This window comes from Physeter macrocephalus, chromosome 11 (assembly GCF_002837175.3).
Source record: "Physeter macrocephalus isolate SW-GA chromosome 11, ASM283717v5, whole genome shotgun sequence".
Lineage (NCBI taxonomy): Eukaryota > Metazoa > Chordata > Mammalia > Artiodactyla > Physeteridae > Physeter > Physeter macrocephalus.
This window is the reverse complement of record NC_041224.1, coordinates 155,554,589-155,580,922: the sequence shown is the minus strand read 5'-3', so window position 1 is coordinate 155,580,922 and position 26,334 is coordinate 155,554,589. Positions and strand designations below refer to the sequence as shown.

General features: G+C 48.1%; 1 protein-coding gene across 1 annotated transcript in view; it reads right to left on the bottom strand.

Moving 5' to 3' along the window:
- Window positions 1-23,275, bottom strand: part of FLVCR2 (FLVCR choline and putative heme transporter 2) — a 72,939-nt gene extending 49,664 nt beyond the window's left edge. Inside the window, exon 1 of the mRNA XM_055088625.1 lies at window positions 22,331-23,275. Within this exon, the coding sequence (XP_054944600.1) occupies window positions 22,331-22,999 (669 nt within the window). The 5' untranslated portion in view covers window positions 23,000-23,275. The remainder of the gene's footprint in view (window positions 1-22,330) is intronic.
- Between the last annotated feature and the right edge of the window lie 3,059 nt (window positions 23,276-26,334).

Below are 26,334 nucleotides of genomic sequence, written 5' to 3'. Positions count from 1 at the left end.
GGCCCACGTACCACAAAAAAAAAAAAAAAAAAAAGCTTGTTTCCTTATTAATTTTCTGTCTGAATGAATCTGCCCATTGGTGTCAGTGAGGTATTAAAGTCCCCCACTATTATTGTGTTACTGTCGATTTCCTCTTTTATACCTGTTAGCATTTGCCTTCTGTACTGAGGTGCTCCTATGTTGGGTGCATATATATTTATAATTGTTACATATTCTTGGATTGATCCCTTGATCATTATGTAGTGTCCTTCCTTGTCTCTTGTAACATTCTTTAACTTAAAGTCTATTTTATCTAATATGAGTATTGCTACTCCAGCTTTCTTTTGATTTCCATTTGCATGAAATATCTTTTTCCATCCCCTCACTTTCTCTGTATGTGTCCCTAGGTCGGAAGTGGGTCTCTTGTAGACAGCATATATATATGGATCTTGTTTTTGTATCCATTCAGTGAGCCTGTGTCTTTTGGTTGGAGCATTTAATCCATTCACATTTAAGGTAATTATCAATATGTATATTCCTATTTCCTTAATTGATTATCGATATGTTTGTTCCTGTTACCTTTTTCTTAATTGTTTTGGGTTTGTTTTTTTAGGTCCCTTTCTTCTCTTGTGTTTCCCAGTTAGAGAAGTTCCTTTAGCATTTGTCGTAGAGCTGGTTTGGTGGTGCTGAAGTCTCTTAGCTTTTGCTTGTCTATAAAGCTTTTGATTTCTCCGTCGAATCTGAATGAGATCCTTGCCGGCTAGAGTACTCTTGGTTGTAGGTTCTTCCCTCTCATCACTTCAAATATATTGACACCATCCCACAGTGACTTTTCTCCAGGAGGAAATCGGCTTTGGCAGTAGTTTCATGCCCAGTGTGGAAACCAAAACATAGGGATTGGACTGTAAGCTGCTGCCTCTTCTGTTTTTTTCAGGGCATACTTTTTCCTGCTTCTTGAGAGCAGTGTTCAGTGAGCGTGCGCAGCTCTATACCCAGCTCCTAGTTCCTGAGTCTGTCTCTTAGCAGGATCTCAGTCATGTTGGCTGGTTGGACAGATGGACAGATGGACGTTGGTGGAAGGTCTTGTCTACACAAAGCTGGCAGAAACACACAGGTCTGCCCACTAGGGACCACATTCTTTCTACAAACCACATTGTACTCTCAAGTGGTAAGGGCAGAAAATGGGTACACGGGGGACTGGGAAGAGGGCAGAATGGCCAACTAGTTTTTGAGCATCTACTAGGCACTGGGTATCTAATAGAGTTTATCTTTTTCATTTAGCCCATGAACTTTTACAACAAAGACAAAAATGAGAAAAACTGGGGGTGGGCACCCAGCCAGCGTGGTAAGGGCAGACTGGGGGGACTGGGAAGAGGGCAGAATGGCCAACTAGTTTTTGAGCATCTACTAGGCACTGGGTATCTAATAGAGTTTATCTTTTTCATTTAGCCCATGAACTTTTACAACAAAGACAAAAATGAGAAAAACTGGGGGTGGGCACCCAGCCAGCCTGTGGGCACACAGGCAGGTAGCAGAAGAGCTGGGCTCCTAAACCAGTTCTGTCTGACTCCAGGCCCCAGCTCACCTCCTGCCTACCAGGAAATGTTGCTGGTGTGACACTAGTCAACACAGAGGCCTGTTTTTTCACTCCTTTGAGTTCTGTCTTGCATTTGATAGGACACCACCAGGATAAAAACCAGAGACCTGCAGCCCAAGTCAGGACAGGAATAATTTAAAGAGTTGACGGAATGCTGCTCCCAAGGGTGGGATCCGTACCTTTCCCACACCACAAAAAAACCAAAGACCCAGACTGTGAATGCAAAGGATTAGAAATCACCGCTAACTGGTTTTGACTTGCCTTATGCCCCAGTATTTGTTCTGTAGTTTTATCCTCCTCAACAAAATACAGTCAGGGGCAAAATACACAATACACAGACAGTCTCCGCTCTTCAGAGCCTATGAGCCTAATCACAATGGTTCATTTCACCCCAGAAGAAGATGTTTTACCAAAATGGGGTGAATAGAGGATGGAGAGGCAGACTGGGATACTCAATTTTTGTTTTCGATTTGATTTTTGCCCTTTCTGCAAACTCAAGCGTGATATCTAAACACTGTTGCAATAGCAGTGGTCACGAGCACTTCCAGAGCAAATGTCACAGTTAAAAACATGCCTGTGCAGCCTGAGGGCTTCGGGTGACAGGAAGAAGCCATACTCTGTGTCATGCATCACTTGTCATTCCAGCTCATGCACTTGGCAGAACCAAAATAAACCCAGAAACCACTAGGCTGCACCTGGGGTAAGATGCCCACACTTGACCCACAACACAACACAACACGTGTTATGTTGGCTCTGAGATCCACAGAACTACTGTCCCCATCACCATCCATGTGGGGCACCCCTGCAAAGCCCCAAGTCACAACTGAACCCAGGCACAATCAGAATCCAGGCACAAAGCTGCCCTCCCAGTGCTGCCTGGTCATGAACATGCCCAGACCATCAAAGCAAGACCCTGGGGCTTTCACAAAAGGCAGGGAGCTCTGTGTCAACACCATGGTGAGGGCTTAGTCCACTGGAACAAGGACAGACCACTGGTCCCCATCTGAACCCTCTTCCAGGGTCCCAGGCACCTCATCCTCCAGACCCAGGTATTGGCCAGGAGGATCCTGCTCATCTTGGTAGGAGGCAACCACATCAGCAAGCAGGTTCTCACCCACCCAACCTCATTCCTCCTCGGCCCATTCCTGCCCCAGGCATACCTGCCGATCAGAGAAAGATGGGCCCACTCTCAGCCCCACGGCTGGGTCCCCATTGCCTCATTCCTTCCCCCTGGGCACAGTCACCCGATCAGGGTGGCATGTCTGTTGGATTTCAGGGCTCCCAACAGCTGGCTTTCTGGCGTCAAGGGTCAAAAATGTCCCCTTACTGGGTCAGCAGCTTTCCCTGCAGCAAAGCTCCTGGGCTTGACGGCGTGCTTCAAACTTGGTCTCCTTATGACCTAATCAGAGGGTCACCATGCTCCTCAAGGAGCTCACACCCATGTGGTTCATTTTAACAGTGAACATTGTTCATTTTGAAGTGAACCCCTCCCCCTTCCTCCTTTCCACCCCAACATCCCTCAGACACGTCATCACTATAGACAGTGGTTAAGGGCTAGGGCTCCAGGTTCCGAAAGGTGTGTGTTCACATACCAGCTCTGCCAGTTAGGAGACGTCTGGCATTGGCAAGTTAATTCCCCTCTTTGTGCCTATTTCCTAATTCGCAAAGGAAGCTACCGCCTAGTTCATACCCTCTAGCTCAGGGGGTTACTCTGACGCCTAGCGAGCCCATTTGAATGGACTACTCTGCAGGATGCTTTACACCAGGGCTCGCTCCTCTTCTGCAAGCCTGGCTCTCCCACCCCGCACACTCTCCTACAGCAATGGCGACAGGCAGGGGAGGAGAGGACACTGGGACAAACAAGACGTGCTTGGTTGACCGATGGCAGACACCTCCTCTGGCTCTCCTCCTCATCCTTCTCTGCTCCTTCTCTCTGCCCTTTCTCATCTCTCAGCCCCCTGGCCTCTGCCCTCTCACATCCACGCCGTCCCGACCCTCCCCCGCCGTCCCGACCCTCCCCCGCCATCCTTGGACGTCCACTTTGCATCGGCTCCCCGCCCCCTTTCAGATGATGTGACCTCTCCCCCACCAGCCTGCATAGCGTGTTCAGGGACACCTTCCTCGGCGCTGCTCTGACCACGTGGTCCTGCTCAAGGACCCTCCAGGAGCCAGCCCTCTCCTAGGGAGGACCACATCCACACCCCTCAGCCTGCTGTCCTTAGCTTTCTTTCCTCACGTCCTGTCCCACCTCCATCTGCTTCTCTGGATGTCCCCGGGCTGGATGATTCACAAGTCCAACCTTTCATCGTCTGGTCTCAACCTCTATCCCAGCAGATTCATTGCTTGCAAAGGTCTCCTTCCTTGAGTCTTTTAGAGCCCCTCTCACCCTCAGTTCCTTCACTGAGTTTTCCTTGGTCATGCTAGTGAGGCTTGATCTCCTTGCCATAACTCCTCTAATCCTTTGGTTTTCAACCTTATTTGTGACCCTAGTCTGGTGCCTGGTAAACACAACAGGATTTTACTCGATAAATGGGTACTGAATGAATGGGCTGCAGTTAACTGGCATGTCAGGAAAACATCACTTCCCTTCCAGATTAGCCATGAGCCCAGACCTGGGGAAAGATGTGGTTGGAAATTTAAATCTAGACAAGACTCTCAGAGAAAGTATGCTATTTAAAAAAACATCATTGGGGGTTGTTTTAAAATCAGCACCACATGAAAGATAAATTTGGGTTCAATCTAGATTTCCACACACCAGGTTTGCTCAAAGCTGATCGACCCCTATGAGCAACGTTAAGCACACAGCAGGATGCCACCCTCACAAGGGTGTTTTTACATGATGGGTGACCACATACAGGTGTGTATCTATACCTGTCTATATACACTAGCAAGGATCTTAATGATCTAAAGATTAATCAGACGCTAAGTGTCACAGAGTATAACAGTTGAGGAAAACTTAGCTACATAGACAAATGTATGAAAATGTTACTACGTAAAGGGTCATTTAAGTCCATGCAGAATTTATGGGCACTAAAATGTGCTACAATTATATAGTATGTCTAATTTCCATCCCATACAAAAGGCGCCCACCCTCGCCTGGGGCTGCGTGTCTGGACACTGGTACCTCAGGTGTGGCCATCGGGGCCACCAGCAGGGAGGCCAGCACTACAACCGGTCTCCCAGGACCACGTCCACGTGGGAATTATACACAGTGCCCGGAAGTGACTTCAACACTCACGGCCCATCCCTACACCCTGCTGTGAGCATTTAAACACCACGAAGTGGTGCTGCTAGGCAAGTCTGCACGCTCGCTACGTAGCTCTGCTCCTATTAATACCTCCCTCTCCTCTTGGCCAGTGCCAAGTAAACTCAGATGTGTGTTTACACCTCAGTGATTGAAGAATAACTAATTTGGGTAAAATGATGCACAAACAAAGGTTCCAGGATCCCCAATGTGGGTCTCCGTTAGAGTGAAGGCACATGGCAGGAAAGCCAACTTTGGATGTGGAGGAGGCTCAGAGGGCGGTCCTGGGACTGAGTCTTAGATGCCCCAGAAAGAAGCAAGGAGAGCGAGGTGGCTGCTGGGCACTGCAACACTGAACTTGAACAACAGTTTAATCATGAGGACAAGCTCCCAGCCGCCCAGGACCACCAGGCAGCGTCTAGGAACACACCACAGTCAGCAATCACGTGCACGCAAAGCCTGCTCACATGACTGTATTTTTGAAATTCCCAAATCCAACCCCTTGGCCTCTTCTAAAAAGGCCAACTCAGGATTAAGGAGGCAGCAGACCTTCAGGAACAAAAACAATCCCACTGACTTGGGGACAAATCGCCCATGAAAGAGGTTTATGGATTTAAAAGGCTAGGCTTAGGTCCCTAAGAACTTGGGAAGCAGGGTCACAGCTGGTTGACTCTAGACTTTCTTAGAGTCCCTCCCCAATCACAGGGTTTGTCTTCAAATCTGTGATTGTACTGGTGGCTTATATAACCTCAGCGCTCTTGGATTTCCTCAGTCCTCTGGGAGAAAGAGGTTAGGGAAAGGCAAGAAGAGCACTAGTGAAATCAGGACAGCCTGTAATCACCGCTTCCCAGGGAAGGCAAGAATAGTGATCACGGCTGATCCATTGTGCTCGCCACGCCACCGTTACTGGCCTAGGCACTATTAAGCGCTATACATATACACACACTCTTTTAATCCCTATTTTAAAGTGGAGAAAACTAGCCTTTAAGTAGCTTGCCCAGGGTCATAGAACAGCAAGTGTTCTATGCTGGGCTTCAAGTTCAGGCCATGGGTACTAGAGTTTGAACCATTAACCATTTGGCTGAATGCTCAGGTCTTGGCTGTTATTCAACTAGAAGGAAGGAAACTAATATATAATGAGCACCTACTGTGTGCTGGGCAGTTGCTAAACGATTTTTCAGGTTATTTCATTTAATCCCTCCCAACAACCCCCTAAAGTTGTCAGGATTATCTCTGGTTTGGTTTTTACAGATGGGAAAACTGTAACTTGCCCAAGTTCACCCAGCTTCTAATGGCAGAACTGAGATTCAAGCCCATGGCAATCTGACTCCAAACCCCTTGATGAAACAGGTGAATTTCACGGAAGTAAATGCCTCAGAGACCTGACAATATCTCCAGTCTTAAACACTCGATTCTATCATTCAAGTGCCCCCCGTTTGTCTAGCTATTGGAGGAAGTGACCATGAGAGGTGTCTCCGGCTATAGTCTGTTTTCTTGACCACTTAGTTACACCTTATGGGGTTTCTTGTTCTTATGCAATGCTGACTTTTGGTTGTCTTCCATGTAGGGTGTTTGTTGTCTCCCCAGGTAGATTTTAGCACCGCGAGGACAGAGACATTGACTAACATTTCCTTGTGTGACCCCCTCCCCCCGCACCCAGTACAATGCTAAGAACAGAGATGGGGATCAGGAAATATCTTCCGAATAAAGAGAAGACTTTTAGAACTGTGCAGCTCAAAAGTAACTCAAGTATTTCCAGTTTCTTCTACAGCAAAGAAGTTGGGCACAGTAGCAATTTGCTGCTTTCAGTCATCAACTCAAGAGGCTCCTGGTGCACACATGCCTCCTTTTAAGGGTAGGTGTTCCTCCTGGACTTGTCCTTGTGACAACATCTGCAAAGGCCCAGTCCTGGTCTAGATGAGACCATATGCCAAGGCTCCTCTGCTCCCCTTTCCCCAAGCGCCCACCTCACTGCCGGCTTCTCCACCCAAAGGTCCTCTCACGACAGAGCTGACAGTCAATGACCATAGGCTCCTAGAACTTCCCCAGTGACTCAGCCGGGGAAGAGGAAAGATGAGGGACATCTTTCCAATCACCAGGCCAGCAAAGAGGCAGATGCAGACCATACTTTCTCCAACTTTTGGAGAAAGTGAAAAGCTCCAGGCAGATGCTTTGGCACTTCCACCAACTCCCAACCAGACGCCAGCTCACAGCAGCCAACAGATGAACCCAAATGTCTTGTGTGGTGTTGCTGCGCTCAACCTTACCACTCCCTGCCTGGTGACAGATGATGAAACAGCCCAAAGCAGAACTGTTTCCTTTGTCTGATATGTCACGAGCTGTCACTCCTAAAAGTAATTCACGTGACAAAACATGTTTCTAATCCTCCCAAGTTTTCTTCTGAGTCTGGTTGGGCTTTCTTGGTGACAGCTCTCCCCTTCCAACTTCCAGAGGTGAAACTGAGACCAGGGGGTTTACTCACAGGCAGGCCTTGGAAGAGTGATTTCTTAAAGGGCTGCCACAAGCCAGACCCACTTCAGGGTACACATCCAGAAACAGGCTGGGCTCTAAGTAGATTTTTCCAAAGAGCCAACTTCATAAGGCAACTACCCCTGCCTCATTATCCCAGAGAGATCTGCAAAGAAAAAGAAATCTAAACCTTGCACCAGGAAAACTATTAATCACCCATACCTACCACCACCCCAAGAAAGCAACGCCATCAGCTCTCGCCCTGGGATTTAGGGAGTTAATCAGGATCTACATACATGAGGTCATCTCCCCTCCTACTTCGCCTGACATTTCCACCACTAGTCACTCCATAAGTAATGCCTTACAGTCTAATCCCCCTTCTCTTAAGTGTGAACTCAGGAACTTTTCTATTCACTACTGTATCCTCAGAGCTCAGAACGTGGGTTGGCACAGAGTAGATATTCAATAAATATTTGTTCAACCATAAATAAAGGCTGTGGTGCACTGTCTCAAAGAAACCATAGCTCCCAAGAATTGACATAAAGGTCAGAGTGCTTGGCCCTATAAATGGAGAGTACAGCCCTTAATCTGAGGTTGTACCTCATGAGATAGAAAGCCAAGGGGGTGAGCGCCTTCATTCACTGACTCTCATTTGTCACATTACCTGCTGCCAACTGGGGAGACACCTGGAGGCTAGCCAGAGTGGATTGCAATCCAGGACAAGCAGAATTCAAAGAGAAACAAAGACTGGATGGCCAGGGGCCTGTGTGGTTTACTCGCAAGCGACAGAGATCTGGCCCACAGTGGGGGCACCCTCGTAAAGGACTTGGATTTTTGTGGAGTAGCAGGAGAATATAGGGCCAGCATTCTTGGGCAAATAATGGGATCCCCTCTTCCCTAAGGAGAGATAGAAGAATACCGGAGAGAGAAAAGTCAATTATCACAGTCACAAGGGCTGTCTGAGCCCCACCAGTCCCCACTTGTTACCATGGGTCGGTGCCACTTGCTGAATGTAAGGGGCCTGGGAGAAAACGTGGTAACATCAGGTCACCAGGCCCTTAGGAGAAGACTTCTTACTCCCAGGACGCATCTCCTGACGGTAGGGACTAAGTTAGTTCTGTGCTCTGCCACCACTGCCATTTTCTACACTGAAGAGAGGAGCCATCCGAGGCACACAGAGATTGAAAAGCTGCTTTGTGCCTATCTCTGGCAAAAGGCCCTTCTTGGCATCAAAAGGAATTAGAATGGTCCACAGGACCTCAGGAGCTGCATCATGGCTGAAGTCAAACGGACCAAATCAGCAGGGATGCTCCAGAAACCAGGAGCGCTGGGAGAGGCTCCTACAGCCAGAATGACCAGAACTTTTTCTGAAATGAAGAGCTGACTGTAAAGCCAAGAATGGTGAGCCCTGTAAACCGAGGGTATGGCCCCCTAATCCAAGGTGGCTCTTTACCAGATGGACAGGACCTGATTTATGTACAGGAAGCCCTTTTACTCTCTGAGTGTCATGAGGCAAGTCCAGAGTCCTTTTCTCTTTTTTTTAAGGGCACGTAAAAGCCCATATTTGCACAAAATTTCAGTTGTCAAGGCACCTGCGCATCCAGCATATAAACTGAGCCTCAAAACCATCCAGTGAGGTGAAGAGCCAGATGCCCACAGCACAGGAGAGGCACAGAGCCTGGGAGGGGACCGTCCTTTTCTCCATTTTGTAACTGAGTTGGCTCAACTTGCTGAAGTCACAGAGTTGATCAGCAGTGAGGTAACATCTGATGGTCCCATTCGCAGCCCTGCTCTCTTCCCACAGAGCCTTGCTGAGCCACGACAAGGCACCAAGCAGCCACGTAGCCCAGGAAGATGTGGTCTGAGACCCAAGATGAACCAGGGTCTGATGGGGTCCTTTGCAATGGGGTTTGTTATGTAATTGAGGTGCATTTGCATCTGGGTCATCATAAAATGGCTAACAGTTACTCTGTACCTCTTAACAGAGTTCTTTCTGGACAGTGAGTCAGAGGCAGTGCAATGAGTGGAGAGAACACCAATGTCTCTGGAAGTCTCTCAGCAAACTTACACTGGTGATCTGGGCCCTGCGGACACAACTTCCTACCCCCCCACAGTAGCCTTGAGAGAACCAAACATTCCCAAGGAGGACTCTCCTTGCTCCACAAATAAATCAAACCATTGTCAAGATGCCTGTCCCAAGGCCAGAGGCCGAGAATGTCTCTTGGTGGCCCGGTCTTCCCAGGCCTTACCCCCTCAAGTCAGCCAGCCCCAAAGAGGGAGGAGCTCTACCACCTGCAGCTCTTCCTGAGGACCTGCTTCCAAGGCCGTAGAGTTGAGGAGGCAGGTGGAGGGGATTTTCTCAGGAGGCCCACTTACACACAAAAGGTGAAAAAGATTAGTAAGAGGGTTGGGTCAAGCTGCACTCTTCCCCCACCCACCACCCCCATCCTCCCGAGGTCACAGTTGACATGTTATTCGATGGCAATCACAGAACATGCTCTGGAATCTTCCTTCAGCAATGAGAAGACCATTCCCCAAAGCGTAAAACCAGAACACCAGTCGTCCATCTTTCCATTCACATGTTCTCAGTCCCCACCACGTGCCAGGGATGTGGCCTCTTCCGGCCTGTGTTCTATGAGCAAGGTCTTTAGGGGGGTGACCTATTTATAGAAGAGTGGTGATGTCAGCCCCAACCTAACTCATCAGGAGAGACTGGACAGGCAAGTCTGCTTAAGTTCCTGACCTATGGTGTCAGGGAGGAGGATCTGGCAGCAAATATTCCCGGGACATCAGCTGGGATGAAAGAAAGGCCCAGAATCCAGAGATTCTGGAGTTTGGGGGTGGGGGGGAGAAGATGGATGTGCATTCAGGGAATGTCTGCGGAGACTCATCTGGTTCAGGAGCTTTCACAACCCCTTTGACTTGAGTGGCCACCCTGGGAGGCTGGCTTCCTTATTACAGATAGGTAAGCTGATGCCCAAAGAGAGCAGATGTCTAGCCAGAAGCCCCAAATGGAGGGGTCAGCAGAGCCGGGTCAGGGTCCCATGGCTCCCACACCAGGAGTTCTCCAACTTCAGGGCGCATCACAATCCCTGGCAGATAATCAAAACCACAGATTCCTGAGCTCCACCCTGGAGAGGCTAATTCCTTGGATCTGCCCCAGTGCCCAGGAATCTGCATTTCTAACAAACACCCCAGGTGGTGCTGGTGGTTCATGGAGCACACTTAGAAACAATTGACCTCCACTGCCCCAAGGACAGAAATCAAGAGCTAATTCTCAGCTGCTGGCTTCCCTCGGCGTCCCAAGCAGGGACAGATGGTCGGACTGGTGTGTGCTCCTGCCTAGCTCCTCGGTAGAGAAGCAACCGGCCTCTGAGTTCATCGAGTGGCTCCACAAACAGGTCCAGCCCCAAACAGGAAGCTCAGGACAAAGGTCTGAGGAGGCGAGCGTTGCTCAAAGGGCAGCCACCACCCCAAACAAACAGCCCATTGCGACGGACCCTGCTTTAACGCCATGACTCAGGGAGGCTCACTTCCTATATTTCTGAGTTGATGGGCACAGCAAACGGTCCTGAGCGCAGACAGCTGCTTCCAGAGCCAGCATGGGAGACCCAGCCATGCCAACACCGCAACATGGAGCAGAAATCAGGAATTTCCAGGGGAGAGGAAAAGGAAAAAAAAACCAAAAAGTAAGAAAAATGACCTCCAACCTTGCTCCAGCTTCCGTGCCCCCTCCCTTCCGGAGCCGGCAGGGTTGTCTAGTCAAAAGGGATCTCCTGGAACTGAAAAGGGCTTGTGTTCACCTCCTCTCTAGAGAAAGAATCGGATGGGAGCCAAAGCAAACACCTCTCCACTCGTGGCTGCGAGGCGCACCGTCTAATCCCGAGAAGTCGGTAAGCCAGTGAGAGCCAGACCTACCTCCCATCCCCCTCCTGCAAACACACATGGTGCTGGTGCTCTCTGCCCTTACGCTGGGCCAAGACCTCATCTTGAACTGTGTGGGGCTCAGAGGCCAAGCGACAGTTTTTGCAAAGCCTAAGAAAGGAGAGATGCCTGGAATAAGGTGGGGAGGCAGAAGAGCCAGGATGGGCTGCCAGAACCTGCAGGATACCTCCGACCTCTGAATGACTCAGCAAAGACAAAGGCCTCCGTCCTGAAGAACAGAGAGAAAGGAGATGCTCCCTTGGGTTAAGTTTGGGATGGTGCTAGACAGAAGTCAGGAGACAGAGAAGAAAGAAGAGGAAGCACCCGCTTTCACCTTAGCCCTATAGTTCTTCGTCACCCCCGATGGGGATCTAACCCATTCGCATGGGGCTGTTTGATGTTGGGGGTTGGGGGAGGTGAAGGCAAGGGAAGGACATCCTGTTAACAGCGTTGTTGGATAAAGATCAAGAATCAGGCAGTGGAAAACAGCTGTGTCCACCTGATAAGCCGGGCCACCCCGCTTCCTTCAGTAGAGTCTAAGGTTTGCAAGACTAAGGTCTGACGTGCAGGGATGGGAACTGGCCCAGTACCTATGTCATCCCTAAGACCCCAAAATCTTCACCACAGACAACCGGTCTCATCAACCACGTACTGGGAAGATAACACCATCTCCTGGCACCAGCACAGCTCTCAGTTTGAGTAGCTCTCAAGAGGAACAAGTCTCCATCAAGATACTGCCTGGAAACTTCCAGAAAGGCCCACCTTCCCCTATTCACCCAACTCCTGGTCACTTCGCTTGTTGAGAATCGGCTCATAACCATCACCTCCTCAGGGGAGCGGTCCCGCTGGCTCCCCGCTACACTGACTCTGGGGTGTGTCCTTCCTCCCACACGCTGTGACCCCTGAATGTCCTGTGCACATGTACCCTTAGGCCTGCCACACGGTGGTACTGGGAGTATTTAAGTGTTGGCCTCTACTTCTAGATCAGTGGCCAATTACCTTTATTGATGATATAGTAGTGACAGCATCTGTTCTTCATTTAGCAGACAAACTCTGCTGGCTAAGTGCCCTCCACTTACTGTCTCATTTACTCCTCTCCTCCACTATTGCAGGAGCCAATATTATCTCCATCTTACAAAAGAAGAAGCCAAAAGTTAGAAAAGTTAAGGGTCTTGTCCAAGGGTACACAGCAGAGCTAAAGATGTGTTCTCAACCACCCTGGGTCCAGCAGAGTTCAAGGCACCCAGTAAGGACTGAATAGCTTTTTCCACTGAAGGAGTAAGATTGAGTCACATCAGGAAGACAATCCAGGCATGAGAGTCCCTTCCTGCAACCACCTGAGCTCTCAGCTAACTGAGTGGTCACCTTAATTCCTTTCAGGAAAGGAATACCTGTTTATTAATTTGTCCATCCATTTTTAAGCACCTGTTATGCCCAGAGCCTTGACATATGGGAGAGATGTATTAGTCAAGGTTCCAGTCCTTTGACGAGTTTCCCATTTAGTAGGAAGAGGAGGTGGAGGAAGAGGGGAAGAGGACAGGAGAAAAGTTACGGAAGAGGGGGAAATACAAACCCTAGAAAACAAAAGGCCAGTATCCACAGAAACTCAGCAAGCACACAGAAGGGCAAGGACCACTTTCCTCCAGCACAGAGACTGAGGAGATGACGGCAGGGGTGAGCAGTTACCCAGGTACCCAGCCAGAGGGAACACCTCCCAAGCAGTGTATCTTTTTGTTTTTGGTGCCAGTGGTAAAATACATATATAGCATAACGTTTACTGTTTTAATCATTTTTAGCTGTACACTTCAGTGGCATTAAGTACATTCACATCATCGTGCAACCACCACCTCCATCCATCTCCAGAACTTTTCTCATCTTCCCAAACTGAAACTCTGTACCCATTAAACACTAACTCCTCATTCCCTCCTCCCCCAGCCCCCCAACCACCATTATACATTTTGTCTCTATGAATTTGATTACTCGAGATTATCTGTGGTATAATAAAAATATATTTGGTCCTCATTTCTGGTTCCTGGCACAGAGCTCTAAATCCTGGGCAGGGCTTCCCTGGTGGCACAGTGGTTGAGAGTCCGCCTGCCGATGCAGGGGACGCAGGTTCGTGCCCCGGTCCGGGAAGATCCCACATGCCGCGGAGCGGCTGGGCCCGTGAGCCATGGTCGCTGAGCCTGCACGTCCAGAGCCTGTGCTCTGCAACGGGAGAGGCCACAACAGTGAGAGGCCCGCGTACCACAAAAACAAACAAAAAAACAAACAAACAATAAACCCTGGGCATTTCCTGAGTGACAGGGCTGTCCTTTGTTATTCATAAGGATCCTGTTTCCGTCACACCTGAGTTTAGGCTATGAGGTGACTTAGAGTGGGACCCCTCTAGAGCCTCAGGATGGAGGTGGTTTCCAGAAGATCAAGTGATTAAAGTATGGGAACTTTCAGCCCCACCCTCCCCCCACCGGTGAGAAGCAAAAGGGAACTGGAAATTGAGCTCTAGAAAAACTCTTAAACAAGGAAATTCGGTGAGCTTACAGGCTGGTGAACACATCACATCAAAGTGCTGGGAGGGTGGCCCACAGAGCCTCTGGCATCTCCTCCATTTGGCTGTTCCTGACTTGTAGCCTTTATAATAAACCAGGAAAAACAGTGCTTACCTGAGTTCCCTGAGCCATTCTAGCAAATTACAGAACCTGAGTAGGGCTCGTGGGAACCCCCAACTTATAGCTAGTCAGTCAGAAGTCTGGGTGGCCCCCAGGACTTGGAAATGGAGACAGTCTTACGGGACTGAGCTCTTAACTTGTGGGGTCTGCACTAACTCATTAGTGTCAGAGTTGAACTGAACTGAGTGGTAGGACAGCCAGTTGGTGTTAGAGAACTGAAGAATTGATTGGTGTCAGAAAAAAAGACAGCTCAATACCTCACATAGGTAGAATTACAGAGTATCTGTTTTTTGTGTCTACCTTATGTCACTCAGCATAATGTCTTCAAGGTTCAGCCATGTGTAGCACGTGTCAGAATTTCCTTTCAAGAATGAATAATATTCTATCATATGTATATTTCATATTTTAACAATCATCCACAGATGAACACTTGGGATCCTTCCACCTTTCAGCTATTGTGAAGAATGATGCTATAAACATGGGTGTACAAATATCTGTTCAAGTTCCTGCTTTCAGTTCTCTTGGGTAACTACCCAGAAGTAGAAATGCTAAATCATATGGTAATTCTATTTTTAATTTTTTGAGTAAATGCCATACTGTCTTCCACGTGACTGCACCACTTTACGTTCCCATCGGCAATGCGCAAGGGCTCCAATTTCTCCACATTCTTGCCGACATTTCTTACTTTTTTCTTTTTTTCTTTTCTTTTATTGATAACTGTCTTAAGAGGTATGAAGTGGGACCTCATTGTAGCTTTGATTTGCATTTCCCTAATGTTGAGCTTCTTTTCATGTGCCTATTGACCATCTCTGTATCTTTTTTGGGGGAGAAATACCTATTCAAGTCCTTGGCTCATGTTTCAATTGGGTTGTATTTTTGTTGTTGTTCAGCTGCAGGAATTCTTTTATATAGTCTGGCTATTAACCCCATATCAGATATATGATTTGCAAATATTTTCTCACATTCCATGGATGGCCTTTTCACTCTATTGATAGTGTCCTCTGATGCACAAAAGCTTTTAATTTAGATGCAGTCCAATTATTTGCTGTTGTTGTTGCTGACGCTTTTAGTATTTCATCCAAGAAATCACTGCCATCACTATCAAATCCATTATCATGAAGCTTTTTCCTTATGTTTTCTTCCAAGAGTTTTGTAGTTTTTCCCAATACCATCTGTTGAAGAGACTGGTGATAATTATGTGTCCATGTAGGTTCATCAATTGTAACCAATGCACCACTCTGGTGGGTGTGTTGAAAATGGGGGAGACTACACCAGGAGGGGGTGTAGGGAAGAAATTTCTGTACCTTCCTCTTAATTTTGCTGTGAACCTAAAACTGCTCTAAAAAATAACGTGTATTTTTTTAAAAAGGCTGTCCTTTTCCTCTTGAATGGTCTTGACACCCTCGTTAAAAACCATTTGACCATATATATGTGAGGGTTTATTTCTGGACTCTCTATTCCTTTGGTCTCTCTGTTTGTCTTTATGCTGATACCACACTATCATGATTACTGTAGCTTTGTTATTAGTTTTGATATCAAGAAGTGTCAGACCTCCAACTTTGTGATTCTTTTCCAAAATTGTTTTGGCTATTCAGCATCCCTTAAATTTCCACATGAATTTTAGGATGCACTTTTCTTCATCTGTGAAAAACATCATCAGGATTTTCATAGGGATTGCACTGAATTTATAGACTGCTTTGCGTAGTATTGACATTTTAGCAATATTAGGTCTTCCAATCCGAACACAGATGTTTTACCATTTATTTGTGACTTCTTTAATTTCTTTCAGTAAAATTGTATAGTTTTCAGCATACAGGTCTTTCACCTCCTCGGTTAAACTGATTCCTACGTATTTTTTTGGATGCTACTGTAAATGGAATTGTTTCCTTAATTTCCTTTGTGGATTTTTCATTGTTCGTGTATAAAAACACAGTTGGTTTAAAACGTTGCAAATTTGGTCTGCTTTGCGTTCTCAGGTTTGCAGAATGGAACTGGGTACTGGGAGGCACAGCAGTTAGGTGGGGTCAGGGCAAGGGTGAGCAAAATGGTCATGAAACTTTCTACCATTCTGAACGTGGTTTTTTCTTGGTTGGGCATTTACCTGGTTGCTGTAGATCTCTGACTGATTTCCAAAACTCCCATAGGGAAGATATTTTAGCCAGTTTCTAGTTTATTTAATGTTTTCTGTGGCGGAACAAGGATCTGGAGCTTCCTGGTCCACCATCTACTGATGTCACTCTCTGAGGCTTTAGGCTTAACCTCCAAGCAGTGTATCTTCAAGGAGAGAATCAAGAAGCCAGACTGGTCAGAGCAGAGACTAGGCTGGGAGGGAACAAGAGACAGGCTGGACGGGAAGGACAAGGGAGGAGGGGTCCTGGATGCTAAACTGAACACTCAGACTCGATTCCACGGAATTGTCAGGTCCTGAAGAATGCCTGCCAAGGCAACACAGCCAAGACAGAAGTCAGGCCGGGCCAGCCAGAGCCTCTTCTCATGTAGTGCACTAAGTTGAAGGTCAAAGAAACAGAAGGATTAGGAGCTTCTGCTATGGTTCCACCTCACAGGCCTTCAGGGCTGCCCTTACACGCAGGCCCCCCAGGGCCCTGAGTCTATTTTCAGAACCTTAAGTGAATCAGAATTACGAGCCCCGCCCCAAGCCCATCCTCTCCCCTCAGTCTGGAGAGTGAGTGGCTGAGCTCCCAGCTGCATCTACCTGGGAACTGGACCCATCACACAGCAGCACAAAACACACCAGCCTGGCCAAGAACCTGGCTCCAAGCAGGAGGGCGCCTTCCCACAGCTCGCTGCTCCTCTCTCCTAGAGATTTCAAGTCTGATCATAAGCCTCACCTGGGAAGCCAGGTAAAAACACAGGAGCCTTGGCCCCTCCCCTGGAGAGGCTGATTAGGAAGTCCAGGTGAAGGCCCAGGCATCTGCATTTGGTCCTGGCCCCAGAGGTGAGGCAAATGGTCACCATCTGGGGGAGCACTGGTCTAGCTTCCTTCCCAGAGTCACAGGACTCTGAGCTCATCCACCTGCCGGCATCTTTGGTGAGGGCTTTGCGATGAAGGAGAAACCAGAACTGGAATTCGGTTCCACTTTACCTTCCCCAGAAGTTTCAAACTAGAAGTTTTATCTGACCCACAACTTTAAAACATGGAAAATAATAATAATAAAATAAAATTTTGAGTTTTATCAGCATTTTAAAAAGCAGATTTCATAAGCCAGACGCAAAGACAAATACTGCATGATTTTGGTTATATGCGGTACCTAGAATAGGCAAATTAATAGAGATAGAAAGTAGAATAGAGGTTACAGACGAGGAGTTACTGTTTAATGGGCACAGAGTTGTTGGGGGTGATAAAAGTATTTTGGGTATAGATACTGGTAATTCTTACACAACATTGTGAAACTAATGCCATTGAATTGTACACTTATGAATGATTAAAGTTATAAATATGTCTATTTTACCACAGTTAAAAAAAACAGATTTCACATAAAAATCTGGATTTCTGGTTTCTCTTTAAAGAAAAAACAAATGAGACGACCTGACAACACTGGTCATGCTGTGTATGGGAACAGCGGGTAGATGCTGAAGCAGCTGCCACCTTCAGCTGGGACACGTGCTCTTACGATGCTGTGACCCCTCCACACTCCAATGTCACTTTTCCTTTGTCACACTTTCTACAACCTGGCTGCCCCTATGAGCATTTGAGGGTTGGTCCTGGCTCTACCCCTTCTCATTTCAGTCTCCACTAGCCTTGCTCTGCTCTCCCAGCCCCTGCCTGGTCCTCTCTTCCAGTCAGAAGGGGAGGCCAGCAAGTGGTCAGCCACGTGGGCAGGTGCTTCATGTGCCTTGACAATGACAACAAATGAAAGCACGGAAGAGCTTGCCTTCACCTCCCCAGATGTCACTCAGAGCTTGAAAGTTTCTCTGACATTGCAACAGCCAGATTGATAAGCATTTAACTTTAACACACCCAAGTGCCCAGGAGTCTGCAACAAGATGAGGCTGACCATTCACCTCATGACCTGGGCTCGAGTCAGCCTCTGGACCACCCAGCCTCGCTGGGTGACAGATGATGAGCCAGTCCAGCAAACACAACCTCCTCAAAACTGGACTCACTTTCCTAGAGTCCATCTTTGTCTGCTAGAACCTGATTTCCAAATGCTTGAAATATGATGGGGTTCAGGACACAATACCCCCAAATTTGGTACCTTGGCATAGTGACTATTTTAAGCTGAAGCAGTTTGAGAGAATTGAAAAGCAGGAAGGTCACTCTGACCTCCTCCCCCGAAACAAGCCTTAAAACCCTCCTGTGGGAGGTGCTCTCCTGGTACACTGAGGAAGGGAGCATCCTTGTCTTTCAAGACCCTTGTCTCTGAAGATAAAGGGGCACTGCCTCCAAGAATCCTGACAAACAGGCCTCGCTCAGTGGCCCCCCGGTTCTACAGACCTCAGACTCCTTAACCTATCACATTTCTCCGCCACTGTCTGCTCTCCAGCAAATCTGGCATAGAAGTGCACAAGTCTAACTCTTCCTTCATTTCCTTACAAAGACTCCCGTGTCACCTAATACTTATATGAAATAATTATGGATGATTTTCTCTTATTAATCTGACTTCGTCAATTTAATTTTTAGCTGGGGACTCTAAGACAGTCAAGGAAAACCTCTTCCTCCCCTATAATTAGCATCATTGTTCCAGACATGGTGGGAAATGTTGCTCGTCTGTAAGCGTAAAATACATGCCAACTTCCAAAGACTCACCCATAGGAAAAGAATGTGAACCAGCTTGTTAGTAATTTTCTTATATTGATTAACTGTTGAAATACTATTCTGGATATATTGAGTTAAACCGAGTATAGTCCTAAAACTAATTTCACTTGTTCTTTTTACTTTGGTAAAAAATTTATATTTTACCTGTTTTTCATGTGGCTACTAGCAAATTTAGTCATATATGTGGTTTGCATTTGTGGCTTTCATTATATTTCTATCGGACAGATAGACCGTGGCTGCTGCAGAACTGATTCTGTAAGGTTACCATATTTTTTCTTTTTCTTTTTTTTGGCCGTGCTGTGCAGCTTACGGGATCTTAGTTCCCCAGCTAGGGACTGAACCCAGGCCACCGCAGGGAAAGCGACGAGTCCTAATCACTGGACCGCCAGGGAATTCCCAGGTGACTGTATTTTCTTTTCCTCGAAAAGCAAACTGATTCTCTCTAGACTTTTTCTGGGTGGCGCTGTGCTATGACCTGCCCAAGGGTCCCAGAGGAACTCCCTTCTGGTCTCAGGGCTGGAGGCTCTTCATCGGGGCTGGTGCTGCCTTGAAGATCTCTTCCCGCTCCCACATCTCCCTCGCCCTGTGCCACCAAGCCGTCCCCAGACTCTCACATGAGGCTCTCTTCCTAGCCTTGCTCAATAACCATGTGTCCGCATCACTCAAAACCCCAGATGGTTTTCCCTGGAAACAATGGAACCAGTGTTGTTAACACTGCCGGGCTGCTACAACCTGTGTGCTGGTCACAGGGAAGTGCCCCAGCTGCAGTCCAAGACTCCCTGCCCTCCCTCACGCCAGCTCAGGATCCACTGGTTTCTTCTCCCCAGAGCCTGGAGCCCCACCTTCCTGAGGCTGAGAGAGGGAGAACCAGTCCCTCAGCGACCAGCATGTGGGGAGGCACTGCTAATGCCTGGAACTTTAAAACAGAAGGCAGGTGCTAGCTCTCAAATTCTAGAGAAACTGCTGGACACTTTATCACCACCGACAACCCACAACCCTAGAGACACAGGGCCAAAACGTGAAACTCAGAATCCTGCCTTTTTTTGTTGTTGTTTAATATACTCTTTGTCCACCTGAAGACTCAATAACGGCCCACTGACAGGGGATCTGGGGGTGGAGCTAGCTTCAAACCTCCTTTCTACCACTCAGCACCAGTAGGACCCTAGATAAGGTTGCTCCGTTTATCTGGGTCTCAAGTTCCTCGCCTATAACAACAGGGACAACCCCACCCACCTCAAAGGTTAAAAAAATTAAATAATGCATGAAAAAGTGCCTTGCACATAATAGGTGTTTGATAGATATTAGCTTCCTCCCCCTTCAATCTTCCCATAGCAATGCCACGGAGAAGATACTTAACAACCTCGCGGAGAACTGAAAACAAATCCTCTATATTCTCATCTGGTTGCTTCTTGTGCATGTGCTTTTTTAAATCTGAATGTTGGTGCCTGATACAATTTAAGAGGGTGGTAGGAGAACTGTGCGAAGCAGGGATTCTCTTTGCAGCCCTAGCACAGCGTCTGGCAAGGCAGGTGCTGGGCAAATGCTTGTTGAGTGAAGGAATGAGTGTTGGATTTAGGCCAGCAGGGACTGGTGCCTCGTGGAGCCTGTCAGCGAAGCACTAGAAGAGAGGGATCAGAATTACCATGAAATAGGGGTTTGGCTGATCAGTGTGAAGTCTGCGGCCACAAAGAGTTATTCTCTGGAAAGATGTTTCCAATCTGTTTAGACAGCTTTGTGGAGCCTTTTTTTTTTTTTTTAAACTGCGAAGCTCAAGGTGTTCTGTTAATATTTCTCCTCCATTCGGCCATGCTTTCCTCAGAGAAAGGTTAAAACATATGCCAAGAACCAAACACAGTCACCTCTACGTGAGGAAGCATAAACAATTCGGCTTTTCATATATATATTTTTTTTAACTTAGCACAGTGGGTTAAGCCTAAAAGAACACACTAAATTGATGGCTCTGTGATACAAATATATGCTGTCAGGGTGTTTTTAAATGTAAAATTCTTAGCATTTTCTGACCTTGGTGGGGAATGGGCATGGGCAATGAGTAACTATTCTTACTAAATTTTAAAGATATATTTGGTTTTAAGTTCCTTTACAGCTGTGTGCAGAGCGGTCTGAAAACCAATTCGTCTTTGCTCCATGGTGTACAAAAAAAAAGTGTTGGGTTCTCTGATCTCACCAGGCCACCTGAGGGCCCGGTTAGCTCTTCTGCCCTCCCCAAACCATGCGTTTGGGATTGCAGTGACCCTGTCTGAATCCTGTTGGGGCTGCGAATAGGGAGATTTAACCCTCTGGAAGCTCGAAAAGTCCTGCCCATCGCTCCCCAGCTTTACCCTCCTATAAAGAAAACATCCAATAATGTCAAACCTGCCAGCAAAGCTGCAATGGAGATGTTCAAATTCACAGTCACATCGCCTTCGAGAAGAGGGGGTTGGTAAATGTCACCCTTAATACCTATTTTTTAATTGCCTTGAACAAAAAGATCCAACCTGTTTCATCCCCAGACTTCAAATCCATTCAATCTTCTAAACATTCAAACCCACAGGTTAAAGAAAACTGGGTAAAGGATTTTATGTTGCTTGTTTGTGCTGAAGAAGGCCTGTCTGTTGACTTCATTGATTGCTTACACTATTACCCAAGCGGCAGGCCTTACTGGCCTGAAAAAATTTAGCTCAAGTTACCTTTTTGGTGGTAAAGATGAACAGAATGGAAATTTACCTTTAGGGAAGTTTGGACATTCATGACCCAAATAAGAACTTCCTAAATGAAAGCTTAAATATTCTAAATGTAATGAACAGGTAAGAGAAAACAAGCATACAAGAACTAAGGGTTACTGGTCATTTGTTAAACGCATAGCCACAAATGCATGTGCTTGGGGAGAAGTGAGACGCCAGGCAGTGGTCCAGATAAAGAGGGCCCTGTAAATAGTTGCTTCAACCTTTCAGAGACAGCAATCAGACTCACGACATGCCCACCTTTCTGGGTCATATCCACATTGAGATGCAAAGAATTTGAGATTCTCCTTCCCCAAAGAAGGAAAGACAAGGGAGTAAGATATGAGCTTTCCAGGTCTTTCCAAGGTTTCTAGGCCTTGAAAATTCAGAGCAAGAATTCGACTCCATCCTGCTGCCCTTGGTTCTAAACCCCAGGGAAGGAGGTTGGCACAAAGCATTGTTCCCACTGTCCTGGCTTCACCTGTGTATAAAGAAGGTGAGAGCAGCGCCAATGCCACCAGGGCCCCCGCTCTGCCTTTCCATGTGGTGCAGGAGATACCGTGCTCTAGGAAAGCTGGAAAAAAGCACCTGCCAACTTCTGATGACACAGAATAGTCTGATGCCCAGGGGCTGCTCCCCGGGTAAGAACAGCTTTCCTGTCCAAGCTGGTGAAGTAAGTTCAGGAATGAGATCATAAAAACAGCATGTGTTCCAGAAGCACCCTTTCTGCTGGTGGAGGAGAAACTGTGAGTGACAGCAAAGGTCCCTCCTTTTGTTTCCCCACTTCTCTTACACAGTCACCCAGTCACAATCACTCACTCACACTATCAGTCACACCCAGCCACAGTCACCCAGAGTCACAAACACGCTGAAGTCAGAAAACTACAGTCTCCACACAGGGAGGCGTGCGGTACGATCAACACACTCAGTCCCACAGGGAACATCACCCACCTGATTGCCAAAGACAGCTACGGAGCAGGCTGTTGACACCTCATTAGACCCGAACCAGACAGAAGCAATGCGGGAGGGCATGCCCAGGATGAAGACCTGGGCCACGGAGCAGATGACCTGGCCCAGCATGGTGACTGGGAAGAGATGTGGCTTCAGGCTGCCCAGCTTCACCCAGGCCCCCAAGCAGTTGAGAGCGGAGCCGGTGAGGGCGATGGTGCGCAGGCCGAACTTCTCCAGGAGCCAGGCCACCGGCAGGAGCAGAGGAATGTAGGTCAGCATGTAGCACATGGACAGCCAGTCGATGGCAAAGGCACTGACCCCGTAGAAGTTCATGAAGATGTTATTGATGGAGCCGTACTGGATCCACTGGAAGGCGTTGCACATGGAGTAGCAGCTAAACACCAGCACCACAGCCCATCGGCGCTTGCTCACCTTGATCACGCTAAGGTCCTCAGGGCCCGAGCTACTGGGGTGGGCCAAACCACTGGGCTGAGCCAAGGTACTGGGGTGGGCCGAACTACTGGGGTGCGCAGAGACACTAGGGTGGATGGAGACGCTGGGATGGGCTGAGACGCTGGGATGGGCCGAGAGGCTGGGGATCTCCCCGAGGGCGGAAGTCTGCGAAGGGGTGCCATCACGCTCTTGCTGGTTAGGCTCTTCATTCACCATGACCACAGCCTCTCCTGGAGCCCTAGGCAGGTGCTGAGGACTCTAGTCGACTTAAGGGGCAGTAGCGTCGTCTGGTCACCTAAAGCTGACGTAGCACTTACCCGGCCCGCCCGGAAGGAATAAATGGAGTCCCCAGCCTGCGTAAAAGCCGCGAGTGGGGCTCTTTTGCTCAGCCCCAAGCTTCTGCTCTCACTTTTCCTTGGCGTCCTCTGTCCCCGACTGCTGTCCCCCAGCTGCAGACGCCTCAGCCTGGTCTTGGCCCCCCGGTGCCTTGAGTCCTCCCGAAGCGCCTGTCGACGTTCACCCCTCCGTCCTGGAAACAGTTCTCTCCGGGCGCAGCCACTCCGCGGGACTCCGGTCGCTCCCGGGCGGACTGGCGGCCTTGCTCCCTCCGGCGCACGTGACCGCCCCGCCCCCGCCCGGCGCGGCTTCCCCACCCACGACCCACCCTCCCGCCCCCGCCCCCTGCCCCTCCCGCCTTCGCCAGCCGCTGGCCCGGCAATACAGTGGTTTCGGCACCGCCTGCGGGTGCATTCCTCCCCCACGCCCCGGGCACCATGGAAACCGCCGGGTTAGCCCGCACCCGGGCACTGCCCCTCAAATTCATTTGTCCCCTCCCGGGGGACTCCGCAAGAAAAGACCCTCTGTCCTTCCGAGGTGATCCTCTAAATAGAGCCTCCTCCGTGCCGGTCCGCATGCCCTGAGCGCCCACACGGATGCCAGGCGCCCCCAAACTGCTCTGTGGTATCCAAGAGGGATTCCCGACTTTTTGCACTTGGCTGGGCTCCCCATCCCTTGCTGGACTTTCGGTATAAAAAAGACATTTGTAGATTTCCCGGGCTGGCTGGGGCCGGGAGTAAAGGCGAGTTGCGGAAAACTCGCTTCGCTCCTTGCTTTCCCTGCGAACCTGGTCTTATGTTGGGGAACTCAGATCTGAACCTGTTCGTTAGGACTCTTCTTTCCTGATGGATCCTCGGGCGACCTCCAGGCGAGGAACTGAGGGTGGAGGGAAGAGGCGAGTTCGGAGACGCTGAAGACCCTGTAGTGGCTTTGTGGTGAAAAGCCCAGCACAGCGCTGGCTCTGGGCTTAGGCTGTAAATGGTCTCCGCACCCACGTAGCCCTAGGCTGCCACCTGCTGGTCCACAGCCCATTCCAGAAGGTAAGCCCTCAAGTCAGGGCCTCCAGAAGGTCAGGCCTGCACTGATTGATCAGCCCTGGGGAGGGATAAGAGCCCATATCTTCCCTGGATTCAAATACTGGCTAAGCTGCTCTTGGTGTGTTATGTAAATTAAGATACACCACCTGTCTGTGCCTCAGTTTCTTGGAAAATCTGATGATGAAATAATAGTACACACCTCACAATGTTGTTTTGAGGCTTGAATGAGTTAAGACTTGAAAGCACTTAGAAAATTCCTGGCAGATAGTAAGCATTTCAGGAGTGTCAGATATCCTAACAATTAAAAATTGAACATTTATATTGTGTTTACTTTATCACCTCATTTAAGCATCACAAGAATTCTGTGGTGTAAGAGTTACTGTGGTCTGCATTTTATAGATCAGAAAACTGACCCTCATAGAAGTGCAGTTACTTCTTAAAGTCTCCGCTGACCTAAAGAGCCATAATTCTCACTCTCATAATCATTCAAGCTACAGCCTAGCTACTCAGGCACAGTCTTGGGACAGCAGTGTGGGCATCCCCTGGGAGGTTGTTACAAAGGCAGAAGCCCAGGCTCACCCTGGACCTACTGAATTAGATGCTGCATTTTAAAAGACCTCTAGGTGATTTGTTTGAATATTGAAGAGCCACTGGGTGCGTGTGCTTTCTTGTTTTCTTTTTAAATCTTCACACCAAAAATGAAGAATTTAAAGCTCTGGGGCTGTGATTCTTAACTTAGGTTGCACATCAAAATCACATGGGAGACTCTTTACGTTCCCAATGCCTCTGCCACATGCCAGATCAGGATATCTGAGGGCGGACCCCAGCATCTGCATGTTTAAAGCTGCCCAGGAGATCTTAATTTGCAGCCAAGATTGAGCACCCCTGTGGTGTTAGAATCACTTGTTCCCAGGAGAGGGAACATTGCTTGGAGGCACCCATTTTTTGGTAGAAATTATGGGGCCTTGGATTATAATGAAATGTTTGAAGAGGGAACTCATACCCGTCTAAAAATTTCTACATTAATTTCACATCTCCTATTCTCTCATTTCAACAGTGCTTCCCTTCTTTCTCCAGGGAACATAGAACCTCCATTCTCTTGGAGAGCCTTCTGAGACCTCTCACTCTTTCTTTCCCTCGGTTATGATGGTCCTCTCCCAAAACTCTGCACATGCATTCTTAACTCCGTTTTACAGATCTGGAAACTGAAGTCCAGAGTCAGAGTGCGTTATCAGAGTCCCACAGCTAATTAGCATCAGAACAAGCAACAGTGAGACAGGTTTCCTATGTTCCTTTCCACACATCTCTCCCATGTGCTCCTCGGGGGCAATGCTTCAGTTTGGTGACAATTCCCAAGAGGTCTAACCTGAGATTCAAGTGATATTTGGGATTGCCTTTGGTGTGGAGCGAGTTTGATCTGTTGTGAGCTCTGGATTCAGTCTAGTCAGGATTTGAAGCTCTGTTCTGCCATTATGAGCTTTGGGATCTTGGACAAGTTACTTTAGCTCTCTGGCCTTCAGTTTCTGAATCTGTAAATTGAGGATAAAAACTACTTGCCTCATAGGGTTGTTGCGAGAATTAATTAATATAATGTGTGCCAATTGTTTCGGTAATGATATTCTGGCAGCCACCTACCTGGGTGGTGCTGTCTCTTGTCTGATTCCCACCAGGGGGAGGACAGGTGTACAAATGTCAGGTAGATTTTACACTGAGAGAAATATTCTGTATTCATCCATTGAAGAAACATTTATTGAGCAGCTTACTATATGTTACATCTATTTTTCAGTATGTCTATCTATCGGTATTGATAGGCACACCTTCAGGGAGAAGGAGAAGCACATTTTAGGGATTGCTTCCTAAAAAGAGGCCCTCATTCCTGGTTCTATTTCAACTGACTCCCCAGGGAGCTGGTGGTACCCACTGGCCTTGAACTCAAGCATTCCTGGCTCTCTACAGAAAGGTAGCAAAGTCTGCTCCCTAGAGGCCAACTACTCCTGGATTGAAGTCAAACTGTGGCACCATTTTTGATAGCTTACCAGCACCTCCACAGGAGCTGTAGATGTGGGAACATGGAGCATGGGGAGGGCATGGGAAGGCTAAATGGCTAATGAATCAGGTTGAGACTCTGGAGGAGGCCCCCTTAAAAAATACTGACGTTTGGAATTTGTGAATTTGTTA